The 26,375-nt window shown below is 35.1% G+C and overlaps 1 protein-coding gene across 1 annotated transcript in view; it reads left to right on the plus strand.

Annotated features, from left to right (window-relative positions):
• LOC138713647 (dynein beta chain, ciliary-like) overlaps positions 1 to 26,375 on the plus strand; it is a 206,356-nt gene that overhangs the window by 105,555 nt on the left and 74,426 nt on the right. Inside the window, exons 31-37 of the mRNA XM_069845903.1 lie at positions 371 to 506; positions 4,380 to 4,514; positions 7,107 to 7,369; positions 8,567 to 8,768; positions 14,635 to 14,859; positions 19,080 to 19,290; positions 25,545 to 25,821. Of these exons, the coding sequence (XP_069702004.1) occupies positions 371 to 506; positions 4,380 to 4,514; positions 7,107 to 7,369; positions 8,567 to 8,768; positions 14,635 to 14,859; positions 19,080 to 19,290; positions 25,545 to 25,821 (1,449 nt within the window). The remainder of the gene's footprint in view (positions 1 to 370; positions 507 to 4,379; positions 4,515 to 7,106; positions 7,370 to 8,566; positions 8,769 to 14,634; positions 14,860 to 19,079; positions 19,291 to 25,544; positions 25,822 to 26,375) is intronic.

Genomic DNA, 26,375 nt, shown 5'->3' on the forward strand with positions numbered 1-26,375 from the left:
TTGTTCATCATCACAACACCGCATTGTTAGGAGATTATTATCATTTGTCATTTGTAATTTGTTATTTGGAGTGTTGTGCTTGCAAATATGCCTTGAATTTTGCGGATTTGGAGAAAGTTTGTGCTATTTATAGGCTAAAGAAGATGGAGTGTCAAGTAGAAAAAAAGAACATTTCCAACATATTCTTCTGTATGAGTTTAATAGAGGAACACAGGCAGTGGGGGCAGCTCGAAACATTTGTGCCGTGTAAAGGGAGAATGCCATCGTGGACATCTTTGACATTTTGTGGTTATTGTTTTATTTTTTTGAATGATTGATTTAGTTGGGTGAAGAGAGAAATATTAAGAAAGTTTCTAATAATTTTTTCTAGATGGGACTACAAGATACAAGACTGCTTCTGTAATATTTGTGATGCCCAGTTTCGTTATGCATATGAATATCTAGGGAACACACCACGTCTTGTCATTACGCCACTCACAGATCGATGTTACATCACATTGACACAAGTAAGTACTGAAGAAGTAGTAGTCTTGGTTCCATTTCTATTATTAAGCTTTTTCATTGCTACCAGAACTTTTTTTTTCTTACACATACTGCAGTAGAACTCCAGTAGTCCGAATCCTGCTAATCCGAAATGCCAGATAAATCCGAACATGCACAAAAATATAAAAATAAAACTGGGAAAGATAAAGAGAGTATTTGAGCAATTCAATCAATTTAATCAATTTAATTTTTCAATATTTAGATGCTTAAAATGTGCAATATACAGCATGTACAACTTTATTGATTTATTGATAAAAACAGTCGTGGTATCACAGATACAGAGGCAAAGTCAAAAGAAAAACAAGATAAACTAACTAAAATACTGTATCTACACTAGTTTCCATAAATTCATTTATATCATAAAAAGATTTTTGATTAGCCAATCACGAATAACACACCTAAATCTATTAAAATTAATAATATGTGCACTATAAGCAAGTTTATTGAACATAGACAATGAAATTGATGTAAACCACTGTTTAGACTTGGCTAATCTAACCCTAGGGGTCACAAGGTGGTAATTATGTCTTGTACCATAATAATGGTATGTTGATAATAACTCTTACGATGTTTGGTGACGTATATACGTCCGTTGATGTGACATATTAATGAATTTAAATACTATTACAGTCACAATCATGCCATGATATGAAAGAAAAATTTCACAACCACGAGTGGGAATCGAACCTGCGACTTCCTGTACTCCGGTCAGGCGCTCTACCACTGAGCTATCGAGTTCGTCTCACGCCAAAGGCTTGGAATTATCCTTTCAGACCAGAGTACAGGAAGTTGCAGGTTCGATTCCCGCTCGAGGTTGTGAAATTTTTCTTTCATACCATGGCATGATTGTGACTATAATAGTATTTAAATTCATTGATAATAACTGTTTAAATTTGACTTAATTTTAATCAAACAATTGAAAAATACAAATTCACAACAGTTAAAATTCTTTCAGAAATAAACAAAGGTCTGCAGTGAGCATCAAAATCAGAATCAGTCAAAATGCGTATTGCCTTTTTCTTTTTTTTTTTTTTTTTTTTTTTTTTTTCAAAAGAAGTACTTTATCAATTTTCTGACATTTTCCCCACAAATGAATACCCGGTACCATAAGTAGTAATAATACTATTAAAAAACAAAATACGAGGTTTTAAGAAATTCTTTAGGTACAAAGTATCTAAGTCTCCTTAATAAATAGATTACTCTTGACAATCTAATACACAGGTCATTAATATGACCTTCATCATTAGTGAATGAATTAATTCTTATTTTCTATACTCTAATGAACCTAATGATAATCTGTCGACTACCATATTTCTGACGAAGAACAGATAATCTTGGCGAAGCAGTGGACTGTGAAGGGTTGGAGAGGGGATAAGCAGGGGCTTCCCTGCTGGCATTCCTGTTCCCCGCTTAATCCGAACAGGCCCCAGTTCCAATTAATGCTTTTTTTTTTAATTAAAACATTAATAGCAGAAACTCATTTCCAAAGTTACTGTTGAATAATGTTATGTAATGTAATTGTATGTTTTTTAGCATGTCACGACCACCCTCCTCCTCTTTCACATACCCTACTAGACTTTGTGGTATATTAAAGCCTCTTCCATAGTTTTTTTTATCTTCCTAAGCTTCTTCGACATCTTGGAGAGTATGTTAGAATCTGTTTTGGTATGCGGTTAAAGTCCTCCTTTCAGTATGTTCTTTCTACTTCGTCCATATTGCTGTATGTACTGGACAATTGGAGTCATTTGTAATCTATTGAAGATATCTTCATTCCTTTGACGATCAAATAAGGAGTAACATACTGCAAATTTTGTTTCTGGGGATGGTTCATCTCTTCATTAAGATTGCAGAGCATACAGTTTCGGGATTGCATTATCCCAATGCGATTTAGGTGTTTGCCCAGTATATCATGTCCCGTAGAAAGGCGGAATATGGCGACAGCTGATCTTCTAGGACCATCAGGAGTGTTTAATATTTTGTTTCCTTAGTGATGTTGAGATGATGCGTCATTTAGTTCTTGAAAGAATTTAGTTTGAAGAGTATTTTTAATGTAATGCTTCACTGAAAGGTAAGACATTGGTCGCAGTGGGGACTGATTGATAAGGACACCCCTCTTAGCTGAAGCATCTGCTTTTGCTCATTGCCAAAGAGTTCGCAGTGACAGAAATTCACTGGAGAATGACATATTTATTCTTTTGTTTAAGGAGTTTTAAAGTGGTCTGACAGCTCAGGATCTCTATAGTCTTAAGAAGAAAGGTATTGCAGATAGACTGAATAGCCGTTTTTGAGTCTATAAAAATAACGGTGTTAGTAAATTTGTCTAAGTGTAAGTAGAACTGACTTAATGCAACACGAATGGCCTCAATCTATCCATCAAAGGCCGAGAGATTCTGCCCAACTGATATATAAAAGGAAAAGATGTTGCTGTATACTCCGGCCCCTATGTTTATATGCCCTTCCCTTTTTGAACCATCAGTGAAAATTCTTAACCATTCATCTTCGGGTTATTGAATGTTAATGGTTTAGAGAACTAGTTGTGTAATTCATTGTTTGCCAAGGTTGTTTTTGGTGATGGGATGTGCAAGTTGTGTGGAAACTGAGATGATGTCAGCTGTGACTGGATTTTGTAGTTGTATTTTAATATAAAGATAGCCACTGCTGTTCTTCTTGGAGAACTAGGAATCAAATTTTTATTATTTAAAAGTTCGCATCAAGATTTATTTTCACTAGTTTTTTTATTATTATTTAATATTGTTTGTTAGTACTTTCCTTTATTAATAATTTTGCTGAATAATACGAAATCTCAGAATGAAATCTTTGTTGGATTGTGGTTCCTTTCTTTGCCAAAAAGCCTGAATTTTCATTTCCTTCTAATCCACAATGAGAAGGTATCCTTTGTAAAGCAACTATTTTTTGTCTGCTTTTGGTATAGATTTCTCTCACTATCTTGTCTTGTGATGTTAATGAAACAATAGCCTAAATTGCAAATTTTGAATCATAAAATATGGCTACTTTTGTGAACGAATTTATTTCATAATTAATAAAATTGTTGTAGACCGGTATTAATAGCTTCTAATTTACCATCGCTGTGTGTAGGAGAGTTCTCCTAGTTTAAGGTAAAGGCAAGAAAGATTACAATAAAAACCTGCTCCAGCAATATTGTTTCGTTGCAGAGATCCATCTGCCTAAATGTGTAACCTGATTTTGGATATAATTTATGTTTTATTTAATATTATTAAGGATTCAGTCCAGATATTACATTACTATTTATATTTTGGCGATTGATGATTCCATTGGGTTTGCATTTCTCTGGATTTTTTACTAAACAATTCCTGTATTTAATTTTTTTGTCTTTCTAAATTATTCTGTAGTGCTTTTATTCTGGATCTTTATGGTCACTCTCATTGAGGGCAGATTATTTTGTTAAAAATTAATATAATTTCTGTTTCTTAATGTTAGCAATTTCATTATTTCTATATTTATGTTCTTTTTCTTTATATTTTATAAAAGTTGAAGATTATATTGCATATCAATGTATTCAAGTGTGTACCGTGGTGTTAACAGTTTTTGTGGAATAGATAGAGTTCTATAATCCTTGTGTAAAATATTTACTTCTTGAATGAACCCAGACTATGTTATTAAATTTCTGTTGTGTTTGTCGTAGCTTCACAGCGATTATCATGTTACAGGCTACTGCATACACCATCATAATCATGTGGTCAAGAGGAACTAAAATTCTTCAGGATGAAGCAAGGAAAAAAAAAATGTCCCCAATTAAAGATGTATTAAATTGCATGATCTCTTACTTCATTGACTTTCTGTCTTTTTCTTTGCAGTCATTGCACTTGATCATGGGTGGAGCACCAGCAGGTCCGGCAGGAACAGGTAAAACAGAAACGACCAAAGATTTGGGACGTGCAATGGGTATAATGGTGTATGTATTCAACTGTTCAGAGCAAATGGATTATAAGGTAATTGTTTATTTCTATCAGTTTAATGAAGGGCACCTAGTTTCATAAGGGCCTAAAGCACAAGATGACAGTTACTGCCATTTTTGTGTGCTGTTTCCACCTCATATTCATTTTGTGAACTAATACTCATACATGTGCTTTATGCCAAACGATCAATGAAACAATACCTCGCTTATAAACACATGTGTCACTGGCAAAAGACTGAAAGAATATGTAGTGTTGTGTAATTCAAAAGGAACATGTATTTTCGCAGTACAGCATATAAAATGTCAGAAATTATTTCAAGTGCGTGTTTTTTTCTTTCTTTCGGTTTTTAACATAATTTATTCAGAATGCTCCATAATTTTACATACTTCATGCTATTTATATAGCTTAGATTAAATAATTTTACAATAAAATTTTCTTATATTATGTAGGCCTGCTTCTTACATTCAAGGATTTTATATGCATAATGGACGATTAGGTAATTAATGATACTTAACAATTAACACTTAACAATATGAGTAATTAATTTCTAATAAATATTGTAATTTTGATTTTTACAGTTTTTAAAATTCAACTGAATGAACAAATAAAAAAAAAAGAAATCTTGAATATTTGTTGATGAGTGTTTCATTACTTGGAGGCCAATTTTCTCCACGGGTTATGATGTCCTTTTGAAGTATCCCTCTGATTAATATGTGTGTACTCGTGCATATGCATGTCTCCCATGCTACTATATTTTGCTTAAAAGTTCTCTTACAAATTCCTTAATAAATATATTTTCTGTCCTTCCATCTCAGAAATATTCTAATGGCTTAAAATGAATATCTCTCGAAATATGATAAAAAAATTTTTATTCTTATTACTTTGTTTTCAGTAAAATGAAGAAAATAAGAGATTGATGCATAAATTCGTAGCATTTTTGTTTTACATGGCAATAGGGCCTTTATAAGAAATTTATTTGGGATTTATCATTTGTGATTTTAATGTCATAGTATCGTATTACTAAATACGTCTTGAATTTTGCAATTTTTAAAGAAAGTAAAGTTTTTGTTAATTATGAGCTAAAGAAAATGGAGTGTCAAATACAGAGAGAGGCAGCGAAAAGTTACCGCACTATGCAGGGGACATCAGAGAATAGATTTCCTATAATGCATTGCTCGACTCATCGGTAAGCTGTAGCAGCGCAGGCAGGCATTCAGTTTCATTACAGTAGCCTAAATTATTAGTTGAGTGGCTCAGTGCCAGAGTTGCCCAACCCATAAATTTTTAAGCCTCATTTTTCTGCATAAAATTACTGTACATTATCATTTATGTGTGTGCCAAAGTATAAGTACTAAATAAATATTAGATTATAGTAAAGTAGAAATAATTTCCTGTTTAGAGCATATCATTTAAAGAAAAGACGTCTAAGTTTAGACTTCAATAACACTTGCAGTGTAGGCTTTCACGGCCGGAGTCTATAGATCTAGATTCATTTTCCGGGCTGAGAGGCCGTGGTCTATTGGTTGGTTTTATACCAGACGTTTCGTCTGCAACTGCGGCAGACATCTTCAGTGGAGTGGTATCCGAGGTCGCAAGACTCTCAGGTACGTTGAGAAGAGTCTTGCGACCTCGGATACCACTCCACTGAAGATGTCTGCTGCAGTTGCAGACGAAACGTCTGGTATAATACCAACCAATAGACCACGGCCTCTCAACCCGGAAAATGAATCTAGTTCAATAACACTTTTTAGTGTAATTTGGTGTAGGCAACTCTGGCACTGAGCCATTCAGTTAAGAGTTACCTAATGAATGAATGAATGAATGAAGTTGAAAACTGATGTAGATCTCACCTTTCATCGAAGCAGCTGTTGAAAATGATGTCCAGCTTTCTCGATACAAACATTGCATCATGTTAAAAAATTTCGAAATACTCGTTGTATCTCTGCCTCTGAAAATTCAGATATCACTCGTCTGATTTCATTCTTCAGGGCTTCAGGAAGTATGTGGATTGTTCTTGCACACTTTCTACTTGAATATCTGCAAGCTTCTCCTCTGTTAATACCCTCTTCTGTGGTTCTCTCATTTTGTTTAAAACAGACCCTATTTCTCGCCATTTTCTGAACAACTTGTTATGTATTGTCTCGAAGGCATTGCAGTGTCAGTTCAGTTTCATTACAGTAGGCCTAAAATTCCCGAATGGTGGGGATGGATGCGTGGACAGCGGCATGAAATCGAAAAACTTTCAGAACTTTGGAAGTTAGTCGTAAGCTATGCTGGAGAATATATTATTGATTAGCATCTGCATAGAATTGGAATATATCAGTCCCCTAACTTCCCATTGTGCAATTCAAATCAAGAAATGGATTCAGAACACCTCAAAATCTGTGCTTCAGTGGCTTACCGGTACCATGACAATATTTTTGAAAAATATTGGAGTGCAAGAGGTCAAATGACTTTATTATCAAACGCCTGGCATTAGAAAACAACAACAACACATTATTGATTAGTTTATGTTAAATAAATTTGGATTTAATTAAATTGCTACGAATTTATGCATCGACCTAGTAGTATTACTGAAAGATAATGTACCTCTCAATCAAATGACCTTCTCTTTTCTTTTGACAGTCTTGTGGCAACATATACAAAGGATTGGCACAAACTGGAGCTTGGGGTTGCTTTGATGAATTTAATCGTATTTCTGTGGAGGTGTTGTCCGTAGTGGCTGTACAGGTGAAGACTGTACTAGATGCGATCAAGAACAAGAAAACGAAGTTCAATTTCTTTGGTGATAGTATTGTTCTCGTCCCAACAGTAGGACTCTTCATCACAATGAATCCTGGTTATGCAGGTCGAGCTGAGCTGCCTGAAAACCTCAAAGCTTTGTTTAGGTACAGTAAAACACAGAACTTACTTGATTTTGCTTGTATTTGTATTAAGCATAGTCATTCGTGTTATTTTAATTAATGTAGTAATATCTGTAATGACAATATGACAAAAAAGGGAAACATATTCTGTAATTTGGAAGTACTAATTTATAAATGCATGTTTACTTCCTCCTCATATTCTCTTCCTGTTGTTATAAAACAATCTCTACGATTAGCCTACATCAGTGCCATCATTAATGTTATAATCGTCATATCTTATTTGCAGTTAAAGTTTTTAATATTGTTATCAGTAACCAATCACTATGTAGCCTATCTCTTTTTTTTTAAGTTTTGTATATAAAATAAAATTTAATCATGAATTGAACAAAATTGCACGAACATTTTAAAGTGTACTATACTTGCTTTTTATCTTTAACATTATATATTTTTAATTAAAAAGAACCGTGAAAAGGTAACAATTGATATTAGAGGAGAAAAATTCGCTCCAGCACCAGGGGTCGAACCCAGGTCCTTGGTTCTATGTACCAAGCGCTCTAAGCATTGAGCTATGCCGGAGTTCAATTCATGTATGTTGACATATATATTGTCAACTGCCATTATACAAGGAGTGCACTCAATTGAGTGACTTGGTGGCCGGGATTTCACAGTAATATGCACTGTTGGGCGATTGATATTAGAGGAGAAAAATTCGCTCCAGTGCTGGGGATCGAACCCAGGTCCTTGTTTCTAGTACCAAGCGCTCTAACATTGAGCTACGCCGAAGTTCAATCCACAGCACTGGATCGAATCTCTCTCCCTCAGTGTTTTTCCCTTTGTGGCCTGACTCCAAGTTCGACATATAAGTTATGTTGACATTTATATTAAGTCAACTGCCATTATCCTCTAATATCAATTGTTACCATAACAGATATATTCTGTAGGACCAAAAATTAATCTTTACGTAGTAAAAAGATAACTTAATTGCTTAAACATATGATTTCACGAACGCAAGATGAATGGAGGAATGGAGTGGCTCGACAAAGAAGGCCAGTGCCCAGCATTAGGCTGTCATGTCATAGAAGAAGACATTGGGCTTGAATAACAAAACTTTGTTTGAATAGGATAATAGCTGGAATATGATACTTTTTTCTTTTAAATATGATCGTTGGTAAGGATATTGATTTAAGTCACACGTCATGAATGCAATTGTACGTGTTTCAGACCATGTGCTATGGTGGTGCCAGATTTTGAGCTGATTTGTGAAATCATGTTGGTGGCAGAAGGCTTTCAAGAAGCTCGTCTTCTCGCACGCAAATTCATCACACTTTACACTTTGTGTAGAGAATTACTCTCTAAACAAGATCATTACGACTGGGGATTGAGAGCCATCAAATCTGTGCTTGTAGTTGCTGGTTCATTGAAGGTGAGTGCATATATCATAACATTTTTATTCATTGAGTTACAGAGAGAAATAAATCCTTTCAGAAATGGATATTCATTCATTCATTTAGTGTTCTACCCAACGGCAGGTCTTTCACTGCAAACCCAGCTTTTTCCAGTCTTTCCTATTTTCTGTCTTTTCTTTGTTTCCTCATATGATCCATATATCTTACTGTCGTCTATTATCTGATATTTTCTTCTACCCCGAACTCTTCTCCCATTCACCATTCCTTCCAGTGCATCCTTCAGTAGGCAGTTTCTTCCCAGCCAGTGACCCCAACCAATTCCTTTTTCTCTTCCTGATCAGTTTCAGCATCATTCTTTCTTCACCCACAGCTTCATTTCTTATTCTGTCTGTCCACTTCAGATGTTCCATCCTTCTCCATATCCACATTTCAAATGCTTCTATTCGCTTCTCTTCACTTCTTCGTAAAGTCCATGTTTCTACCCCATACAATGCCACACTCCATACAAAGCACTTCCTAATCTCTTCCGTCTTTTTCCACAGGTCCGCAGAAAATGCTTCTTTTACTATTAAGAGCTTCCTTTGCTATTGCTAATCTTCCTTTGACTTCCTGGCAGCAGCTCATGTTACTGCTTAAAGTGCACCCCAAGTATTTGATGCTGTCCACTTGCTCTACCGCCTCATTTAGAATTCGCAAGTTTATCTTCTGTATTTTTCTTCCTATGACCATGCTCTTCATCTTATTTGCATTTATCTTCATATCATACTCCTCATAGCTGTCATTTAGCTCCAGTAGCATATCCTTTAATATCATTTTCTCTTCTGCTAACAACGCCATATCATCAGCAAATCTTATGCACTTTATTCTTCTTCCTCTTTCTATCACTCCTTCCATGTTCTGAAACAGTTCTTTACTAAATCCTCCAAGTAGATGTTGAACAGGATAGGTAATAAAGGACATCCTTGACGTACTCCTCTCCCAGTTTCATTTCCTTCTGACATTTCTTCTCCTATCTTTGATTTTCACTCGTTGTTTAATATAAAGATTACTGAACAGTCTTCTCTCTTTCCATCCACGCCAATTTTCTTTAGGATCCCCATCAATTTATTCCAATCCACTTTGTCAAAAGCCTTTTCTAGGCCGAAATGTTTGCAGTTTTTCTTGGGAAAGATAAATGCGGTAGCTTCCTGTTGTTTTCCGCACGCCACTCTCTCTTTCGCATCTTAAAAAGATCACAGGGGGCCCCAGCGTGGAGGTGAGAAGAGTAGATTGACTAATTAGGCCCTCCAGACTTCACCAAAATTCACCCCAAGGGTTAAATATCATTTCTATCGGGGTTTTTGACCCAATCAGAGACCGGGAAATCCCAATTAGCCTTTGAATATTATGTTTCTTATAACGTTTTCATACCAATTACAAAGTTAACATTTGTATTTTCGAAAGACCTGCGGACATTTAGTGCCCCATTCCTGATTTAATAACAGTTTTGTTTCTTTGATGGTAAAATGTTGTGTTGTTGTTTCTAATGTTTATGATTTACCGTAACAATAGTTATTTCCTTTCTTGCTTACCAATATTTTGATGTTATATCTTGATTTGATGTTAGTGCTTCACAATTTTCCAAGTTCATTTCGTCTTCTTGAGAACATTACATACAATTTGGTGTAGTTAATTAGTTAATAGTTGGAAGACAAGTGTCCACTGTGATATAAGTTTACTCGTAGTAGTGACTTAAATGAAGTCATAATCTCCATTGCATACAAGAAGACATCACAAATCATCAAACGCATGTGTTCGAATACATTTCTATTGCCTGTAAGACAAACAAGCTCTTCATTATGCCTAGAATGCGATGTTAATTAGTTCCCTGTCTAAAAGTGCACCCTGTTATATATTTTCGAAGTCTAAGTGGGAAACGTGCTATTCCTGAACACGAGAAAGAAATACGATACATGAGCTATTGGAATAGCAATACAGGCTGTCAACAAAGAATCCTATTTGTAGGCGGGCAACAGAAAGACCATTGGCAATGAGACATAAGATGACAAGGAGGTTGTACAGAGCTATTATTATCATACATCCTAGAAAAGAGCGGCCGGCCACATCCTGCATGGTTTCCACCGAGTGCATAACAATTTCTCCAGCGCTTCTCCAATAAATAATAGTACTACAATAAATTTAAAAAAATTTGGACTTGCCATGCTCACAGTCGCTGCTGAAAATGTCCCCCATTTGCTACCACACACAACTTACACCTTCTAATACACGAATGAACAACACCGAAGTTCCATATCATTGATAGCTTGGATTTTTTCTCGTATATAGTCTTTTAGTCCATCTATAGAATGAAGATTTTCCCTATAAACCCTACCTTTTAGTGTTCCCCCATAAACAAAAGTCACAGGATGTTATATCTGGGCTTTGTGGAGACCTCAAATTATTACTGTACTGATTATTCTAGTCTCGTACCGAAAATACGCCTCAATTTCCTAATTTACATGGCAGCTGTATGAGCAGTGGCGGAATCTTGTTGGAAATAAACTGACAGTCGTTTCGCATAAGAATACTACGTTTTCTGCTTGATTTTCGATTCATCGTCTAATTGTTTTGGCAGAAGGCACAGGTCTGTTTGAAAACTTTATTCGAAATTTTTGTCTTGTTTTGACACACGACCTTCTGCCTTTTATGTATGTATTGTACATATACACACGTTCACACAGGAGAATTTGTTGCTAGACCTTACCTAAATACACAATAATCACTAAATTTTATACACTAACGTTGTACACTTGAAGAATCGAGAGTTTCATTACACGACTTCTAAGCATACTGAATGCCATATGGCTACTTGAGCTCGATTACACGGGATAAACGGTAAGCGTGCAGCGGAAACCAGCCAGCTGCTCTTTTATGGAACGTATGATAATAATAGCTCTTTATAATAAAATTTAACTATGGCTTCATCACCACTAATAACATAATCATGTCACACGTGTCAGTGCATGCCTCATTTTCTGGAGTGAACATAGGACCAACAGAAGGATTTTCCGTTATGTTTGTTGATATGCGAGTTCACAAGATCCTGATCCGAGTCTCGAGAGTGGAATATTTTTTTTTTTTGCATGGAATGAAGGTTAAGACTAGAGTGGTCTAGACCTTCTGCCCGACACACAAGCAATCCTGATTCGAGTCTCGATGAAAGTGAGAATTTTTTATTTTTTTTTTATTTTAATTTATTTTATTCCATCTTGCATGGAATGAAGGTTAAAACTAGAGTTAGTTAGTGGGGGTTTAAAAGGGCGCGCCAACTACTATGGCTATTTGCGCCCTTATCTAAAATCATTCACTAAACACGAACACAATACAATAACGAGAATGCTTAAAAGAACTAAAAAGCGTTGTCACAGAGTGGTGTAGATCTTCTGCCTGACGTATAAGTGATCCTGGTCTGAATCTCGATGAGAGTGGGAACTTTTTTTTTTTTTCATATTCATTTATTTTATTCCATAGATCTTACATCAGCATTGAAGCTTCAAGATGTGAAACAAGTCGAGAGTTACATAATTTATTGGTGAGATGAGATGTCACTTGTGGTGGACAAGTTCATAAGTTGAAGTTTTCTCGGGGTTCTTTCATTTCCCCAGATTAGGCATCAACATCATTGTGCCTCATCCCCATTCCATTATCATTCCCAGATCGCTGGCTGGTTCCAGGGATGAGTGGAATCGTCTGCTCGAAACCTGACAACTCCGGGAATAGGTGTAGTTAGCTGTTGGCTGGCTGGTTTTTTGAGTGCAAAACGCGAGATACATCCAAATACTTGGTTCAGATTGATCCATTGTGCGCCCTATGTGCGATTATTATTTCAATCTGACAGATAGTCTGGGTGACAGTTGTAAATCAGATGCTTACAGGCGGGCCATCCTGTCTCAGCCCAGACAGAGCTATGTCCCATCTCTAGATAAGTACGTGATAAACTCCAAGACTTGGAGTCACAAGTCCTTAAATCCCATATCAGCAGAGAGATTTGTACTGCCCCGAAGACTTCATCCCAATCTAACTATTGTAGATAATAGATGAAATAGTAAGAAATGGAGTGTGTTAAACGGAAGTACCTCGAGAAAAATCTCTACAAGTCTGCTTTGTCCACCACAAATTTTATCACGACCAGATGGAGATAAAATCAGCGCACATTAGTACTGAGCTATAGACGTGCCTTAAATTTTAATTGTGCATGTGATGTAAAATGTAATCTCATCATTCGTGTATTAAATGTGATACAAATTTATTTCGTATTGTGCATAGGTCTAACCTGAGCTGCCATAATGCAGGTATAGTCATGAGTGATATGTTTTTAATGTGGCTTGTAGCTTAGGATCCCCACGCATATTGGAAAAAAAATACGGGACACTTATCAGTTATCACTGAGTAAGTTTAGTATGCGCGCTCATCAAATATGCCAATCTTTCAAACTGTGTGTGTAGTAAAGTTTACTACACAAACACTTTACTAAGGGTAACCGGTAAGTAAACAAATAGTAAACAAAATTGTTAGGGAGCATATTTTCATTAAGTTTCAGCTTCTTTACGTAAGTTGCCTTCAAATTGCTTTTACTAAGTTATTACAGAAATAGCTACAAAATACTGTACTGACGTGATAATTTTCTTATAAATCAATCTGCCTTGGCCTTGCAATATTTCTCTGAAGAATGAATTTCACTTGACAATTGTTTATTTTGAAGAATCATGTCATGAAAAGCAACACAATCCTTACTGAAGAATAATTTTACAAGGATTGATTTTACTGTTTTTACAGACAATTTATTTTTCTCATCAGTCCTTAGACCGTTCATGCGAGAAAATTATCTTTCGTCACACGCATTTGTTCCAGGGATACACATAATGAACTCCACTATCCTCTTCAAATTTCAAAGTTCTTCTTCAGTACTTTTAAAAAGATCCACTCAGACTTCATTTAAACGTTTGGTGTTGCCATCATTCACCATGAGAAATTAATAACTCACAATAATATTGTTTCATAATAGTCCATCTATAGTCACCTGCAATGATGAAGTGAGATGTTTGTAATTTGTAATATAGAGTAGACAGTTTAGAACTCTAAAATACAGGATGGAAAGCTGTCCCGAAAACGTTTCTTGGGACAACGGGACGCATTAGCAAAAAACAGGAAAAACCTGTATTTTACAGGACGTCTGGGAACCCTATTGTAGCTTGAACTCTGTCCGTTATCAGTTCAGAGGCTGGTGAATAGGGACGTTATTTCAAGTAGATGTGGAGTGGGTAAGACTTTATACAATCGTCCTGCATTATTTTCAGGACTGGTGATCTCAGGCCCATAACACCCCCCCCCCCTCCCACATGTATTGTTTTTAATATATTGGTCGTGCATTGTCGATGTCCTCCTCCATATCATCATCAATAATTTTCGTAATCACCAACATCTTTCTCATCGTCTTTTTCGTCATTATCTTGTTATCCTCATTCTTTGTATTATTATTATTATTATTATTATTATTATTATTATTATTATTATTATTATTATTATTATTGCTTTCTTTATAAATGCCATTACTATTCGGAACATTATCGTTAGCACCATACTATTTCTATTTACCATATTCTCTCTCTTCTTGACTGCAAGTACCTAATTGAAAAGTTCAATAACAATAAAGTATAGTTATTTCAAGTAACGAAGTAACTGTTCTTGGTAATAGATATGTTATCAATATTCATGTAACCTCTAGTATTATAAATTTATATTGTAAAAAAAATAACATTTGAATAGTAAGTACAACTTATATTTTATGCTCATTCTCAAAACTTAGATTTATGTCCATCATACTGCTATTTTTTATTGTTATAGCGTGGAGATCGTGGAAGACCTGAAGACCAAGTGCTTATGCGAGCTTTGCGTGACTTCAATATTCCAAAAATCGTAACAGATGACGTTCCTGTTTTCATGGATCTCATTGGAGACTTGTTTCCAGCACTGGATGTTCCACGTAAAAGGGACTTAGATTTTGAAAAGATGGTGAAACAAGCAGCTATTGACTTGGAATTGCAGCCTGAAGATAATTTTATATTAAAGGTACACTTTTTGATGCCGAATTCTGCGTTTTGTTTTCTTAATCTGTAAAAATTAGCATGAAAGTGAGATGTTTCCTCCATCTTATTTCAGACCAGACTTGCAAAAATATGGTGGTGCTAGTGTTTTCCTTAGACAAGCTATTCGCTATGACATATTAAACGTCGACACTTTCATTATAATAAAAGTAATGAAAATAGCTGCATTATATTTAAAGAAATATAAATCTAAATATGTCAGTTTATAGCACAACTAATTGTGATAAATGATAGGGAACTTTATAACTGCATTTGAGAATTTATTGCTCTGGCTTCAGTTAAAGATATTAACTAGTAGTAAAATATGGTCTCTGGACAACTCACTTTTGACACTAGAAAAGTTACAAGTGACTCCAGATTGTTTCAAAATATAGGATCACCTATATATTGGGTGCGGCAGTGGGATATGACGGTTTTTACAGCCCTGTTGTGGGACACTCAGGACGAATTGAAAGGAAACACATATACTGGAAGTAATCTAGTACCGGTACAATGCAGTTTATTAATGTTTAATTACTTTTTAAAAACTACATTCCATAAGTAGCCTCCACAGCAACAAATAGATTCCTACAATCTGCTATGAAAATTCTGCGTAATTCGCCCCCCCCCCCTACCCCCACACCCCCAAAAAAAAAACAAGTTCGATGGCACTAATTTCGTTCCTTATGTTTTGTTTCAGCTGCTTGATTGTGCAAGGCTTGTTGCGATATACTCTACTTTCGAGATAACCCCATAGGAAGTAACCAGCGCACACTGCTCATGGTTCAGTGAACTGTCTGCGAAACATGTTTCCAGGACGAATAATTTCACGACTTGGAGACATTGCTTGGCCGCCAAGATCTCCTGACCTGACTGCAGCTGATTACTTCCTATGGAGTTATCTCGAAAGTAGGGTGTATTGCAACAAGCCTCGCACCATCATCCAGCTGAAACAAAATATAGGGAACGAACCCTATATGATGCTTCCCTGCAAACTCAGCATTTTCTGTTAGGACGCCTCACAGAGTTACTGCGAAATTGGCTGCCATATCTACAGTAGTAACTTTAGTTTCTGAAACCTGTTTAGCAGGGAAAATGTTTATAAATAACTTAAAAATGTATACAAGTACATCTTATCTGTGTCACAAGAGACATTGAAGTGCCCTTCTTCTGCTTCAATACATTTTTGAAATCTCCAAAGATTTTTCTAAAGTACTGGTACTCTACTAATCTCTTGTTTTTTCTTTTTGAAATGACTTGTTGGATATTTTCTTCTACTTTTTGTATTAGTACTTAAAAATTACAAAAACTTTCTGTAATATGCTATACACCATTATCAAACAAATATATAAAACACCATACCGTTAGCTTATGAGTAATTTCTTTAGTAGTTCATAGCAGATTAAAATGAACTGCATGCATGCAATGCCTGACAAACGCCCTTGAACCAGAGACCTGCACAATGGCCCAGCCCATGGGCTGCTTCCGCACTGCACCACACTGGGCTTCACAGTCTCGCATGGTACAAGCCCTTGAAGTCACCACACTGCCTGGGCCGGGCGGTTTTGTGCGGTGGGCTAGTACTAAGGCATCAAGCCCGTATCCTCTTCTATCAGTTACTTATTGAGTTTGCATGTGCAGTTCGATCAACGATCAGCTATTGTTTCAAACGTGTTTTAGTTTTTCATTTCTGTTTTTCAAGATGAGTCCAAATAATGATGCATCACAAAGAAAATACAGTCTCTGTGATGAATGTTTTCCGGGCTGAGATGCCGTGGTCTACTGGTAGACTAGTAGAATGGTGGACCACGACATCTCAGCCTGAAAAATCTTCATCAAAGACACTGACCATGGAAGCACACATTCTAAAATATAGTCTCTCTAGAAAAAAAGTAGTGAAGGATAAAATTGCTGCTAGTGAGTTTAAAACAACAGAGTCCGATGGAAATTAAAAAAGTACCATTGGGACAGTTTTTAATCAGTGTTCGATAGCAGTGGAAAATAATTTAATTTCGTATTTTGTCCGGTATGCGGGGAATTGTATGTTCATGCCACACGCGAAGAGAAAGCACAACCAATGTGGACGAGCTGAAAAGCAGTAGAATGCAGTCAACTTGTGGGTTGATGTCAGTGCAGTGCTGAACAGTGCGGTGGGTTACAGTGGGCTTCAAAGTCCAGTTCGATGGGCTAGGAAGCGGCCATGTCCTGCAGTCTTGGTGGGTTGGGCTGCTGATGCATGCTGAGCTGTGGGCCATCTTGCATTACTCTGCCTTGAACTTTGTTGGGTGTGACAGGATCACTGTGGGAGGTAATGTTTTTATACATTCTGTTGTGTCATATACGGAGAACTTTGTATATTGAGGTCCTTGTACTATATAAATTCAAAATTCAATCAATACCAACGGAAATGCAAGCTCAGACATTGTGATAATATAAAAGAAAAATTACTTAAAAGTGAATTGCATGATCCCACCTTAAGTGATCGTGCTGACGTGTGTAGAAATTTTCGCAGATAATACTTCGTTATCTTTCAACCAAGCAATATTAAACCAGTTAGAATTTTTATGTTTTAAGCTATCAACAGTTGACTGGATGACTTAAGCTATCAACAGTTGACTGGATGACTTAAGCTATCAACTGTTGACTGTGTCACAATGCTATAGTTCTTCATTGCTGTAAAGGCTAAACCCCCAGCGATTTAAATGCCAAATTTAAAGTGTTAAAAATCTTATTTATGTCATGAAGTACTTTTTTTTAAGGGTTTGCATTCTTCTTCGTAGCCAAAGCTTCTTGATGAATACAGCAGTGGCTTTATTTCACATAAGGTGCCACTATCTCCACCCAAGCAACAAGCTCACTTTGTATTCCTTATGTAGCACGAGCACCATCTGTTCTCAGACACACTCATTTCTCCGCGAAAAGTCATTCACGGTTTTAAAAATGCATTCTGCTGTAGTGTGTAGAAGTTCACATGAAAATAAAAGAATCCCACATAATTTTGTCTTTCCAGATATAATGTATAAAGACTAGCATGAAAGCTTTGTTTGTAATATTAGTGGTTTCATCAATTTCCTATGGAAAGAAATGACATGTCTGGATCCTTGAAATGAAAGTCTGTTTAATGTACCTAATCAATAATCAGACATATCACATATTTCGTATTTGACTCTGTTATCTGTTATTAGTTGATTTCCATAGATGCTGGATTTCTGTTTTTCTTTCTCTGAGTATTAAGTACATTACAGTTTTGCTTAATCGTCACCAGTGAGGGAAGTGAGACGGTATGTGCCAGTATGGAATACCGGCACTGGTTTCTATGATCAGAAGACATATCATTAGTGAAAAATGACATACCGTCATGAAAAAATGTGATCCATAAAAATTTTGTTTATACATTTCTTCACAACAAAGAATACTATTTGTTTACTTCGTAAATCTAAACCACAGCCTTCAGGAACTGTATTCAACATGTATTTGGACACGTTTATTTGATAATTCAACCCCTGGAATGCTTACAAGTATAGAAGGCTGTGGTGTGCAGCTCGTGATGGCCATTGTTGCCAATTTAGTGACTGTGTCATTTTTGTTGTTGTTGCACTTTTTGTTTATAATTAAGTAAGGCACTTTGAAGCTTTAACATTATTAAATGATAAGTCTCAATGGACATTGCAAAATAATCTAGCAAATAACTGAAGTAACTTGAAATTATTTTATTAAGATATTTAATGTATTGCGTGAGCTCCAAAGATTCGCGTTACTGACTGCACGAAACAATTTATTGTATACATCATGTATGTGTATGTTATAAAGAAGGGGGTATGCCTTTTTTAAATCGAGGTATGCCAGGGGAAATCTTGGGGTAGCATACCACCTCTGGTTTTTTCCCTTATTCCCTCACTAACCATCACAATATTGATCTGAATGAAAGTGGGGGGGGGGGGGATAGCAACGTTGAATTGTTCAATGGTTGAGCTGTTTGGATTTTTTCCATTGCTAATTTTCAAAATTGTAGCACAACGTTTTGAAGAATGGATCTCTCTTCGAAACGTTGTGCTACAATTTTGAAAATTAGCAATGGAAAAAGTCCAAATAGCTCAACCATTGAATATCACAATATTACTGAATTTGGCTTATTGATTCTCATGTTTATTTCAGTTTCAATAATGTTTTAATTTCTTATTGTCATATTGTACGTTCAACAAACAGGTAGTCCAATTAGAAGAACTGCTTGAAGTGAGACATTCAGTATTCATCGTTGGAAATGCAGGAACAGGAAAAACAATGGTTTGGCGCACTTTGTTCAAGACATACCAGAATCAGAAGCGAAAGCCTGTTTATAATGACCTCAATCCCAAAGCAGTCACGAACAATGAATTGTTTGGCATCATCAACCCTGCTACAAGAGAATGGAAAGACGGTAAGAAATTTAGATAAAACGTAACAACTTAAATAAGTTTAAGATTAGAATGACTTCATTAAATCTAATGCTGTTCTCAGTTGTTGAATGGCTGGTATGTTTGACATTTCTGTGGTGTTTGGTCAAAATATGATAACCCCAAAAAAGCCTGTTTTGAGATACAAACATTTTTATTTTCACTTTCCTATACAAGTCATAATTCTAGTTTACATACAAATATTAATGAAAATGACATAGTCTTAGATGGAGATATCACGGCTATACCAAACGAAAAAGAACTGGTTTTTACATAGGGCTGTGCTTTCAGCAAAAAAAAAGGCCATTTTTGGTGTTATCATGTTCAGATTTAAATTCGAAGTTCTATGTTCAGATATGTCCAAGTGCTATAGATTTTTAAGTGAATTAAATATCCAGAGTAAAATTTCTTCAGAAGAGAAAGAAAGCAAAGTATAATTCTTCACGCTGCCAGATGATCTTGTTTGACCATACCTGAACTGGAAGTGTTGAAAATCAACTACAGAAAATCAGTCCCAGCCTTTAGAAGAAGTTCATCAAGAAAAGCAGAGCATTTATAACCTACCATTTCGTATTATAAAGAAAAATACGAACTCGACGATATAGAGGTAGTGGGCCTACTCATTGGCGCTAGAGGAACAATTCCAGGCATCCCAGCAAATTTTGGAAATTTCTTTCCCTCCTAACATCTATTTAAAAGAAATAACTATTGCCACTGTCAGGGGTTCCTTACAAATTTTTAAAAACCATTTACTTACTTACTTACAAATGGCTTTTAAGGAACCCAAAGGTTCATTGTCGCCCTCACATAAGCCTGCCAGCAGTCCCTATCCTGTGCAAGATTAATCCAGTCTCTATCATCCTACCCCACCTCCCTCAAATCCATTTTAATATTATCCTCCCATCTACGTCTCGGCCTCCCTAAAGGTCTTTTTCCCTCCGGTCTCCCAACTAACACTCTATATGCATTTCTGGATTCGCCCATACGTGCTACATTTTGGTTGTGTGTCAATCCATCTTGAGAAGTCCAAATATATTTATGTATATCCTTATGGGGGAATGTTGTACTTTTGACAATTAAATTTTTCGATGTGGCAAAGTTGACTAATCTAACTTCATTGTCACTACTAATTGCGTGTAGGCTCTCTTTTCCAATAGTTGATCTAAAAATATCCTCCCGTCCTACTTTAGCATTGAAATCCCCCAATAAAATTTTCATGTGATATCTAGGGAACTGATCAAAAGTATGTTCCAATTCCTCATAGAAGCTATTCTTTATATGGTCGTCTTTCTCTTCTGTAGGGGCGTGAGCATTTATAACTATGATGTCGCACCATCTACCCTTAAGTACTAAATATGATAACATGTCACTGATAAATTCGACCTTTTTTACTGCTGATTTTATTCTTTTATGAACAAAGAATCCTGTTCCTAATTGGTGATTATTGTTTCCTTCCCCATAATACAACAAGTAATCTCCTATTTGTGATATGCCATTCCCATCTAACCTAACATCTTGTACTCCTATGAAGTCTATTCTATATCTAGCTAGTTCTTTTGCTACTGTTACCCCTCCTGTTCTATAAAGACTAGTTACGTTCCAAGTGCCAAATCTCAAATCCTTATTCCTTTGCTGTGGTCGTGCCAGAGAATCAGTCCTATTCCGAGGCTTATTATAGGGATACGTAACAAGCTGTTTTTTACGGTGATGGGTTGTTAGCCCTTCGCCCAACCCCCAAGCTGGAGGACCACCCCTTATCGGCTGTCCACGACTGCTTATTCAATATATTCGCAGCTACCCTCCATATCTGGAGGCCGTCTCCTCTATCCGCAACCTGAGGACACGCCATGCCGTGGTGATAGGGACCCACAATACATGGTTTTAAAAACCATTGCTATTATTTATCTAAATTATTGAACTTTTCAGGATTTTTCACTGTTGTAAACTTTAATTGTCTTTAACTGAACATTGTTTTTAACGCATTATACAAATTTATTATTATTATCTGGTATACTTTGTCTATGGGCAACCTCAAAATTTGAGGAAGCAAAAAAAATAAATAAATAAATAAAATAATACCAGTAATATTGTTTTCATGTAAATAAATTCTGTTAGTGATACTTAAGGCCCATTTACAATGAAAATTAAACTTAAACTTAAACGTAAACTTAAGTATTGTAGGCCTATTTATTTACATTCCATGGTATTCGTACATCACTTCACAGCTAGAATACGGAACTTGTCAAATGAAAAAACCAAACAAACAAACAAAAAATCTTATTAGTAAACTTACTATAAAGTCTTAAGTATAGTCACAGTCTAGTTGAAATATATACAGAAGAGTTTTACAATATAGTTTACTTGTACAGCACGAAGTTTTAGTATCAATACTTAATACAACACAGAAATATTCATGAAGCATTGTTAAATGTCATGAATCACCTACAGAATAGAAGGCATGAGAAATTAGGTACTGGTACTTCTTTAATTTGGCCCTAAATAATCTTACGTTTTTGAGTTTCATTTTTTATATACATAGGAAGGCTAGTAAAAATTTTTACTGCCATATAACACTCCTTTTTGATAGCATGATAGACTTGCCGATAGAATATGAAAGTCATTTTTTATGCGTATTTACGCTATGAACTGTTGAATTAGTTACAAAGTTTTCACGATTACATACAGGGAAGATTATTAATGGAAAAATATTCTGACAAGCCATGGGCATTATTTATAGTTTTTTTTTAAATGTTCCTACACGATTCCCTAGATTTGGCACCCACTGTTATTCTAATTACTCATGTAGTTGGAATATACTGTTACTACTGTGGAATTTCTCCAGAAAGTATTCCAAAACTCATTACTGAGTGGAAGAGAGAAGAGAGCAAGTGAAAGGATGACAGCGGATTCAAAATGGCTCTCGTTTCATTCTTGACTGACAAACATCCACTGTAACAAAATGTAGAATTTCTATATAACATAAAAATGGCAATTTCAGTTTCTGATTCAAAGACATTTAGGCCTATGATAGACGCAACAATAAAAATAAATAACTGAAACATTGCAAGACGTTACAAAACGAAATACATAGGTTATTTTCGTACATTAATATAATCACAGCCAACTTAAATTAACAGGCCATGTTTATAAATTTGGCAGTTTTGCTACTCCAGCATATTATAGTGGTTTGATTGCAGAAAACATATCAGCTAAGTAACAATGAGAAACAACTAATTTTCCTTCCATGTGTAATCGACATGCACTCTTATGACACACAACCAGTTGACGAAAAAAATAAAAAATAAAAAAAAAAAAAAAAAATAATAATAATAATAATAATAATAATAATAATAATAATAATGATAATAATGATAGCACTTGAATATACTTCATGATGGAATTTAAAAAAGGGCCACCTCTAAAGAGCTGCATTCCCAGGCATAGGCTTAAGCCTAAATTCAGGTCCATGGATAGCAAACATTGCACATACAGTACCATCATTTTTTCATATTGAAATTATTAGTGTTCAAGGGTCTATCCTTCTACCTGACTAATTCCGATTCCAGCATTAATTTCCTACTAGTCCTGTAGTTTACCTTTACTATTTCTCATCAATATCAAATAAATTTCTAAGTTACTCGAAGAAGTATTTGTGAACTAATGTTTCTAGACCTTCGGCATGAACTTACCAGGAAAGTTCTTAATTATTTATGTTATTGTTTTCTTCTGTGTCATGGTGTATGAGCAATAACGTAGTAACATTCAGTTTGGCGTTTATTTCTTTCAGATGTGCAACGTTTATTAAATGCTAGGCAATTCGTCGATTTACAAGCAAAACACATTAAGGGGTTAGGTATAGCTTACAGCAGTAAAAGTTTTGGAAATATTCAACATTTTTTCCCTCCATTACTGTATCTTGTACAATAATTAAAATTGGTATGTGTAAAAAAACTATCCTTCTGCTATATGAAAAAAAATATTTTTACATTTAAAAAAATTATTTATATTTTGTTTTTCAAAATTCAAAATAGTGGCAGTTTACTGTGTAGTAATGAAGCGTTTCCCTCATAAACTTGTTAACTTTTTCATGTTCTCTCTCTTTTATTTTATTGCTGAAACTCATATTTACAATATCATGCTCTTTCAACTACATTCCTCAATAAATAATATTTTTTTTTAATTTTGTGTTAGAAGAAAGTACTAATATTTGACCATTTTCTTAAATGAATTTATTTTTTATTAGGCAATCTATCAAAGGTAGAGAAGTGATCTTGCATCATATTGTAGATATGACATGCATAAATAAACACAAAATATTTCATCACAGAATGTTGGATAGTTTTTGAGTTATGTAGGAAACGCTTCATCACTGCATAGTGAACTGAATTTTGAAAACAAAAATATACTTACTTACTTACTTACTTACTTACTGGAGGTTCATTGCCGCCCTCACATAAGCCCGCCATTGGTCCCTATCCTGAGCAAGATTAATCCAGTCTCTACCATCATATCCCACCTCCCTCAAATCCATTTTAATATCATCTTCCCACCTACGTCTCGGCCTCCCCAAAGGTCTTTTTCCCTCCGGCCTCCCAACTAACACTCTATATGCATTTCTGGATTCGCCCATACGTGCTACATGTCCTGCCCATCTCAAACGTCTGGATTTTATGTTCCTAATTATGTCAGGTGAAGAATACAATGCGTGAAGCTCTCCATTGTGTAACTTTCTCCATTCTCCTGTAACTTCATCCCTCTTAGCCCCAAATATTTTCCTAAGAACCTTATTATCAAACACCCTAAACCTGTGTTCCTCTCTCAAAGTGAGAGTCCAAGTTTCACAACCATACAGAACAGCCGGTAATATAACTGTTTTATAAATTCTAACTTTCAGATTTTTTTACAGAAGACTAGATGACAAAAGCTTCTCAACCGAATAATAACACGCATTTCCCATATTTATTCTGAGTTTAATTTCGTCCCGAGTGTCATTTACATTTGTTACTGTTGCTCCAAGATATTTGAATTTTTCCACTTCTTCGAAAGATAAATCTCCAATTTTTATAGTTCCATTTCGTACAATATTCTGGTCACTAGACATTATCATATACTTAGTCTTTTTGGGATTTACTTCCAACCCTATCACTTCACTTGCTTCAACAAGAATTTCCGCGTTTTCCTTAATCGTTTGTGGATTTTCTCCTAGCATATTCACGTCATCCGCATAGACAAGAAGCTGATGTAATCCATTCAACTCCAAACCCTGTCTATTATCCTGAACTTTCCTAATGGCATATTCTAGAGCGAAGTTAAAAAGTAAAGGTGATAGTGCATCTCCCTGCTTTAGCCCGCAGTGAATTGGAAAAGCATCAGATAGAAACTGGCCTATACGGACTCTGCTGTAAGTTTCACTAAGATACATTTTAATTAATCGAACTAGTTTCTTGGGAATACCAAATTCAATAAGAATATTATATAAAACTTCTCTCTTAACCGAGTTAATAAATATTTTTTTTTTAAATCGTAAAAATATATATATATATTTTTCATATAGCAGAAGGATAGTGTTTTACACATACTAATTTTCGTTATTGTACAAGATACAGTAACAGAGGAAAACAATATTGAATATTTCCAAAATTTTATGCTGTAAGCTGTACCTAACCCCATAAGTAAAAAATATTGCCTCTAAGAAAAAGGGGTATATAACAACAAGAACAATGTATGTAATGTATGTGTATGAACTTAGAATTGGAAAATGAAGTACACATAAAGAGAAACAGCTTACTAAAAATAAAATTTAGAGGATTCAGTTTTGTCAAGAATTTTTAAATGTCTTTTTCTCAGAAGTATATTTTTTACTTATTCTGTTTTGCTTGTAAACCGACGATATAATTCCTATTATTTATTTAGAATTAGTTATATTTTCTCATGTGTTTGAAGAATTGAGTACCTTCATGGAATAAGGTTGGATATAACACTTGGTACATCCAACCTTTTTCCACGGAGTTACTCAATTGTTGTACTTAATACATAATACTTTTGGCAATGCTTTTTTTTTAAATACTACTTTATTGCCTCAAGAAATGAAACAAATATATCTATTATTGTAATTTTCATTGGCGTCACAGTAGTTATCATTATTGAAATGTGTGATTTATTCATTTAAAGTGTCGCTTATAAAACTATGTCTGAAAATGCATCTCTTTGCAAGAGTCATAAATATAAATATTTTCAGGTCTGATACCTATCCTGTTCCGTGACCAAGCAAATATGACAGGAGATGGACCAAAGTGGATTTTATTAGATGGAGATATTGATCCGATGTGGATTGAATCTCTTAACACAGTAATGGATGACAATAAGGTGCTTACATTGGCAAGCAATGAACGCATTGCATTAACGAAGATGATGCGTCTCATATTTGAGATTTTCTCTCTGCGCACTGCAACACCTGCCACTGTGTCACGAGCTGGTATCCTCTATATAAATCCCCAGGATTTGGGTTGGAATCCGTATGTATCACACTGTTATTTATGAGTTTCGTAATTTAATATAATTGTGCAACTGATACAGAATATAAAATTAATTAAAACGCTTATCTTCTCTCTGCCAATGTGTCATGTTACAATGAAAGATTTATTTTTATTTAATTTTGGTGGGATTTTTTGTTTAAAATTTATAATAGACATTAACTACAATATTGTGTAAATTTAAGCTTAGTACATACTTAAAAATAGTGTTACGAACATTGTAACACAACTGCTTATGAACTGTTCCAATCTAGTTGAAATGCAATGTTTCGCATTAGTTTCGTATCAGTACAGTCCCGACTTTTCATTATCCCTGTGCGTGTCCAACTTCAAAGACTGAAATGACTTTATTTTAAGAGTGGATCCAAAATTTGATGATCATGAGTTGACTCTGGCATTAAAGTGATACGGAAATGAGTTTCCACATGCAGTTCTTTATATATATATATATATATATATATATATATATAAAGGCCTATATATAAAATATTCAAATGTATTAAAAAGCAGTTAGCATAGGAGATCGTTTATAAAGT

This window comes from Periplaneta americana, chromosome 14, assembly GCF_040183065.1.
Source record: "Periplaneta americana isolate PAMFEO1 chromosome 14, P.americana_PAMFEO1_priV1, whole genome shotgun sequence".
NCBI classification, from domain to species: domain Eukaryota; kingdom Metazoa; phylum Arthropoda; class Insecta; order Blattodea; family Blattidae; genus Periplaneta; species Periplaneta americana.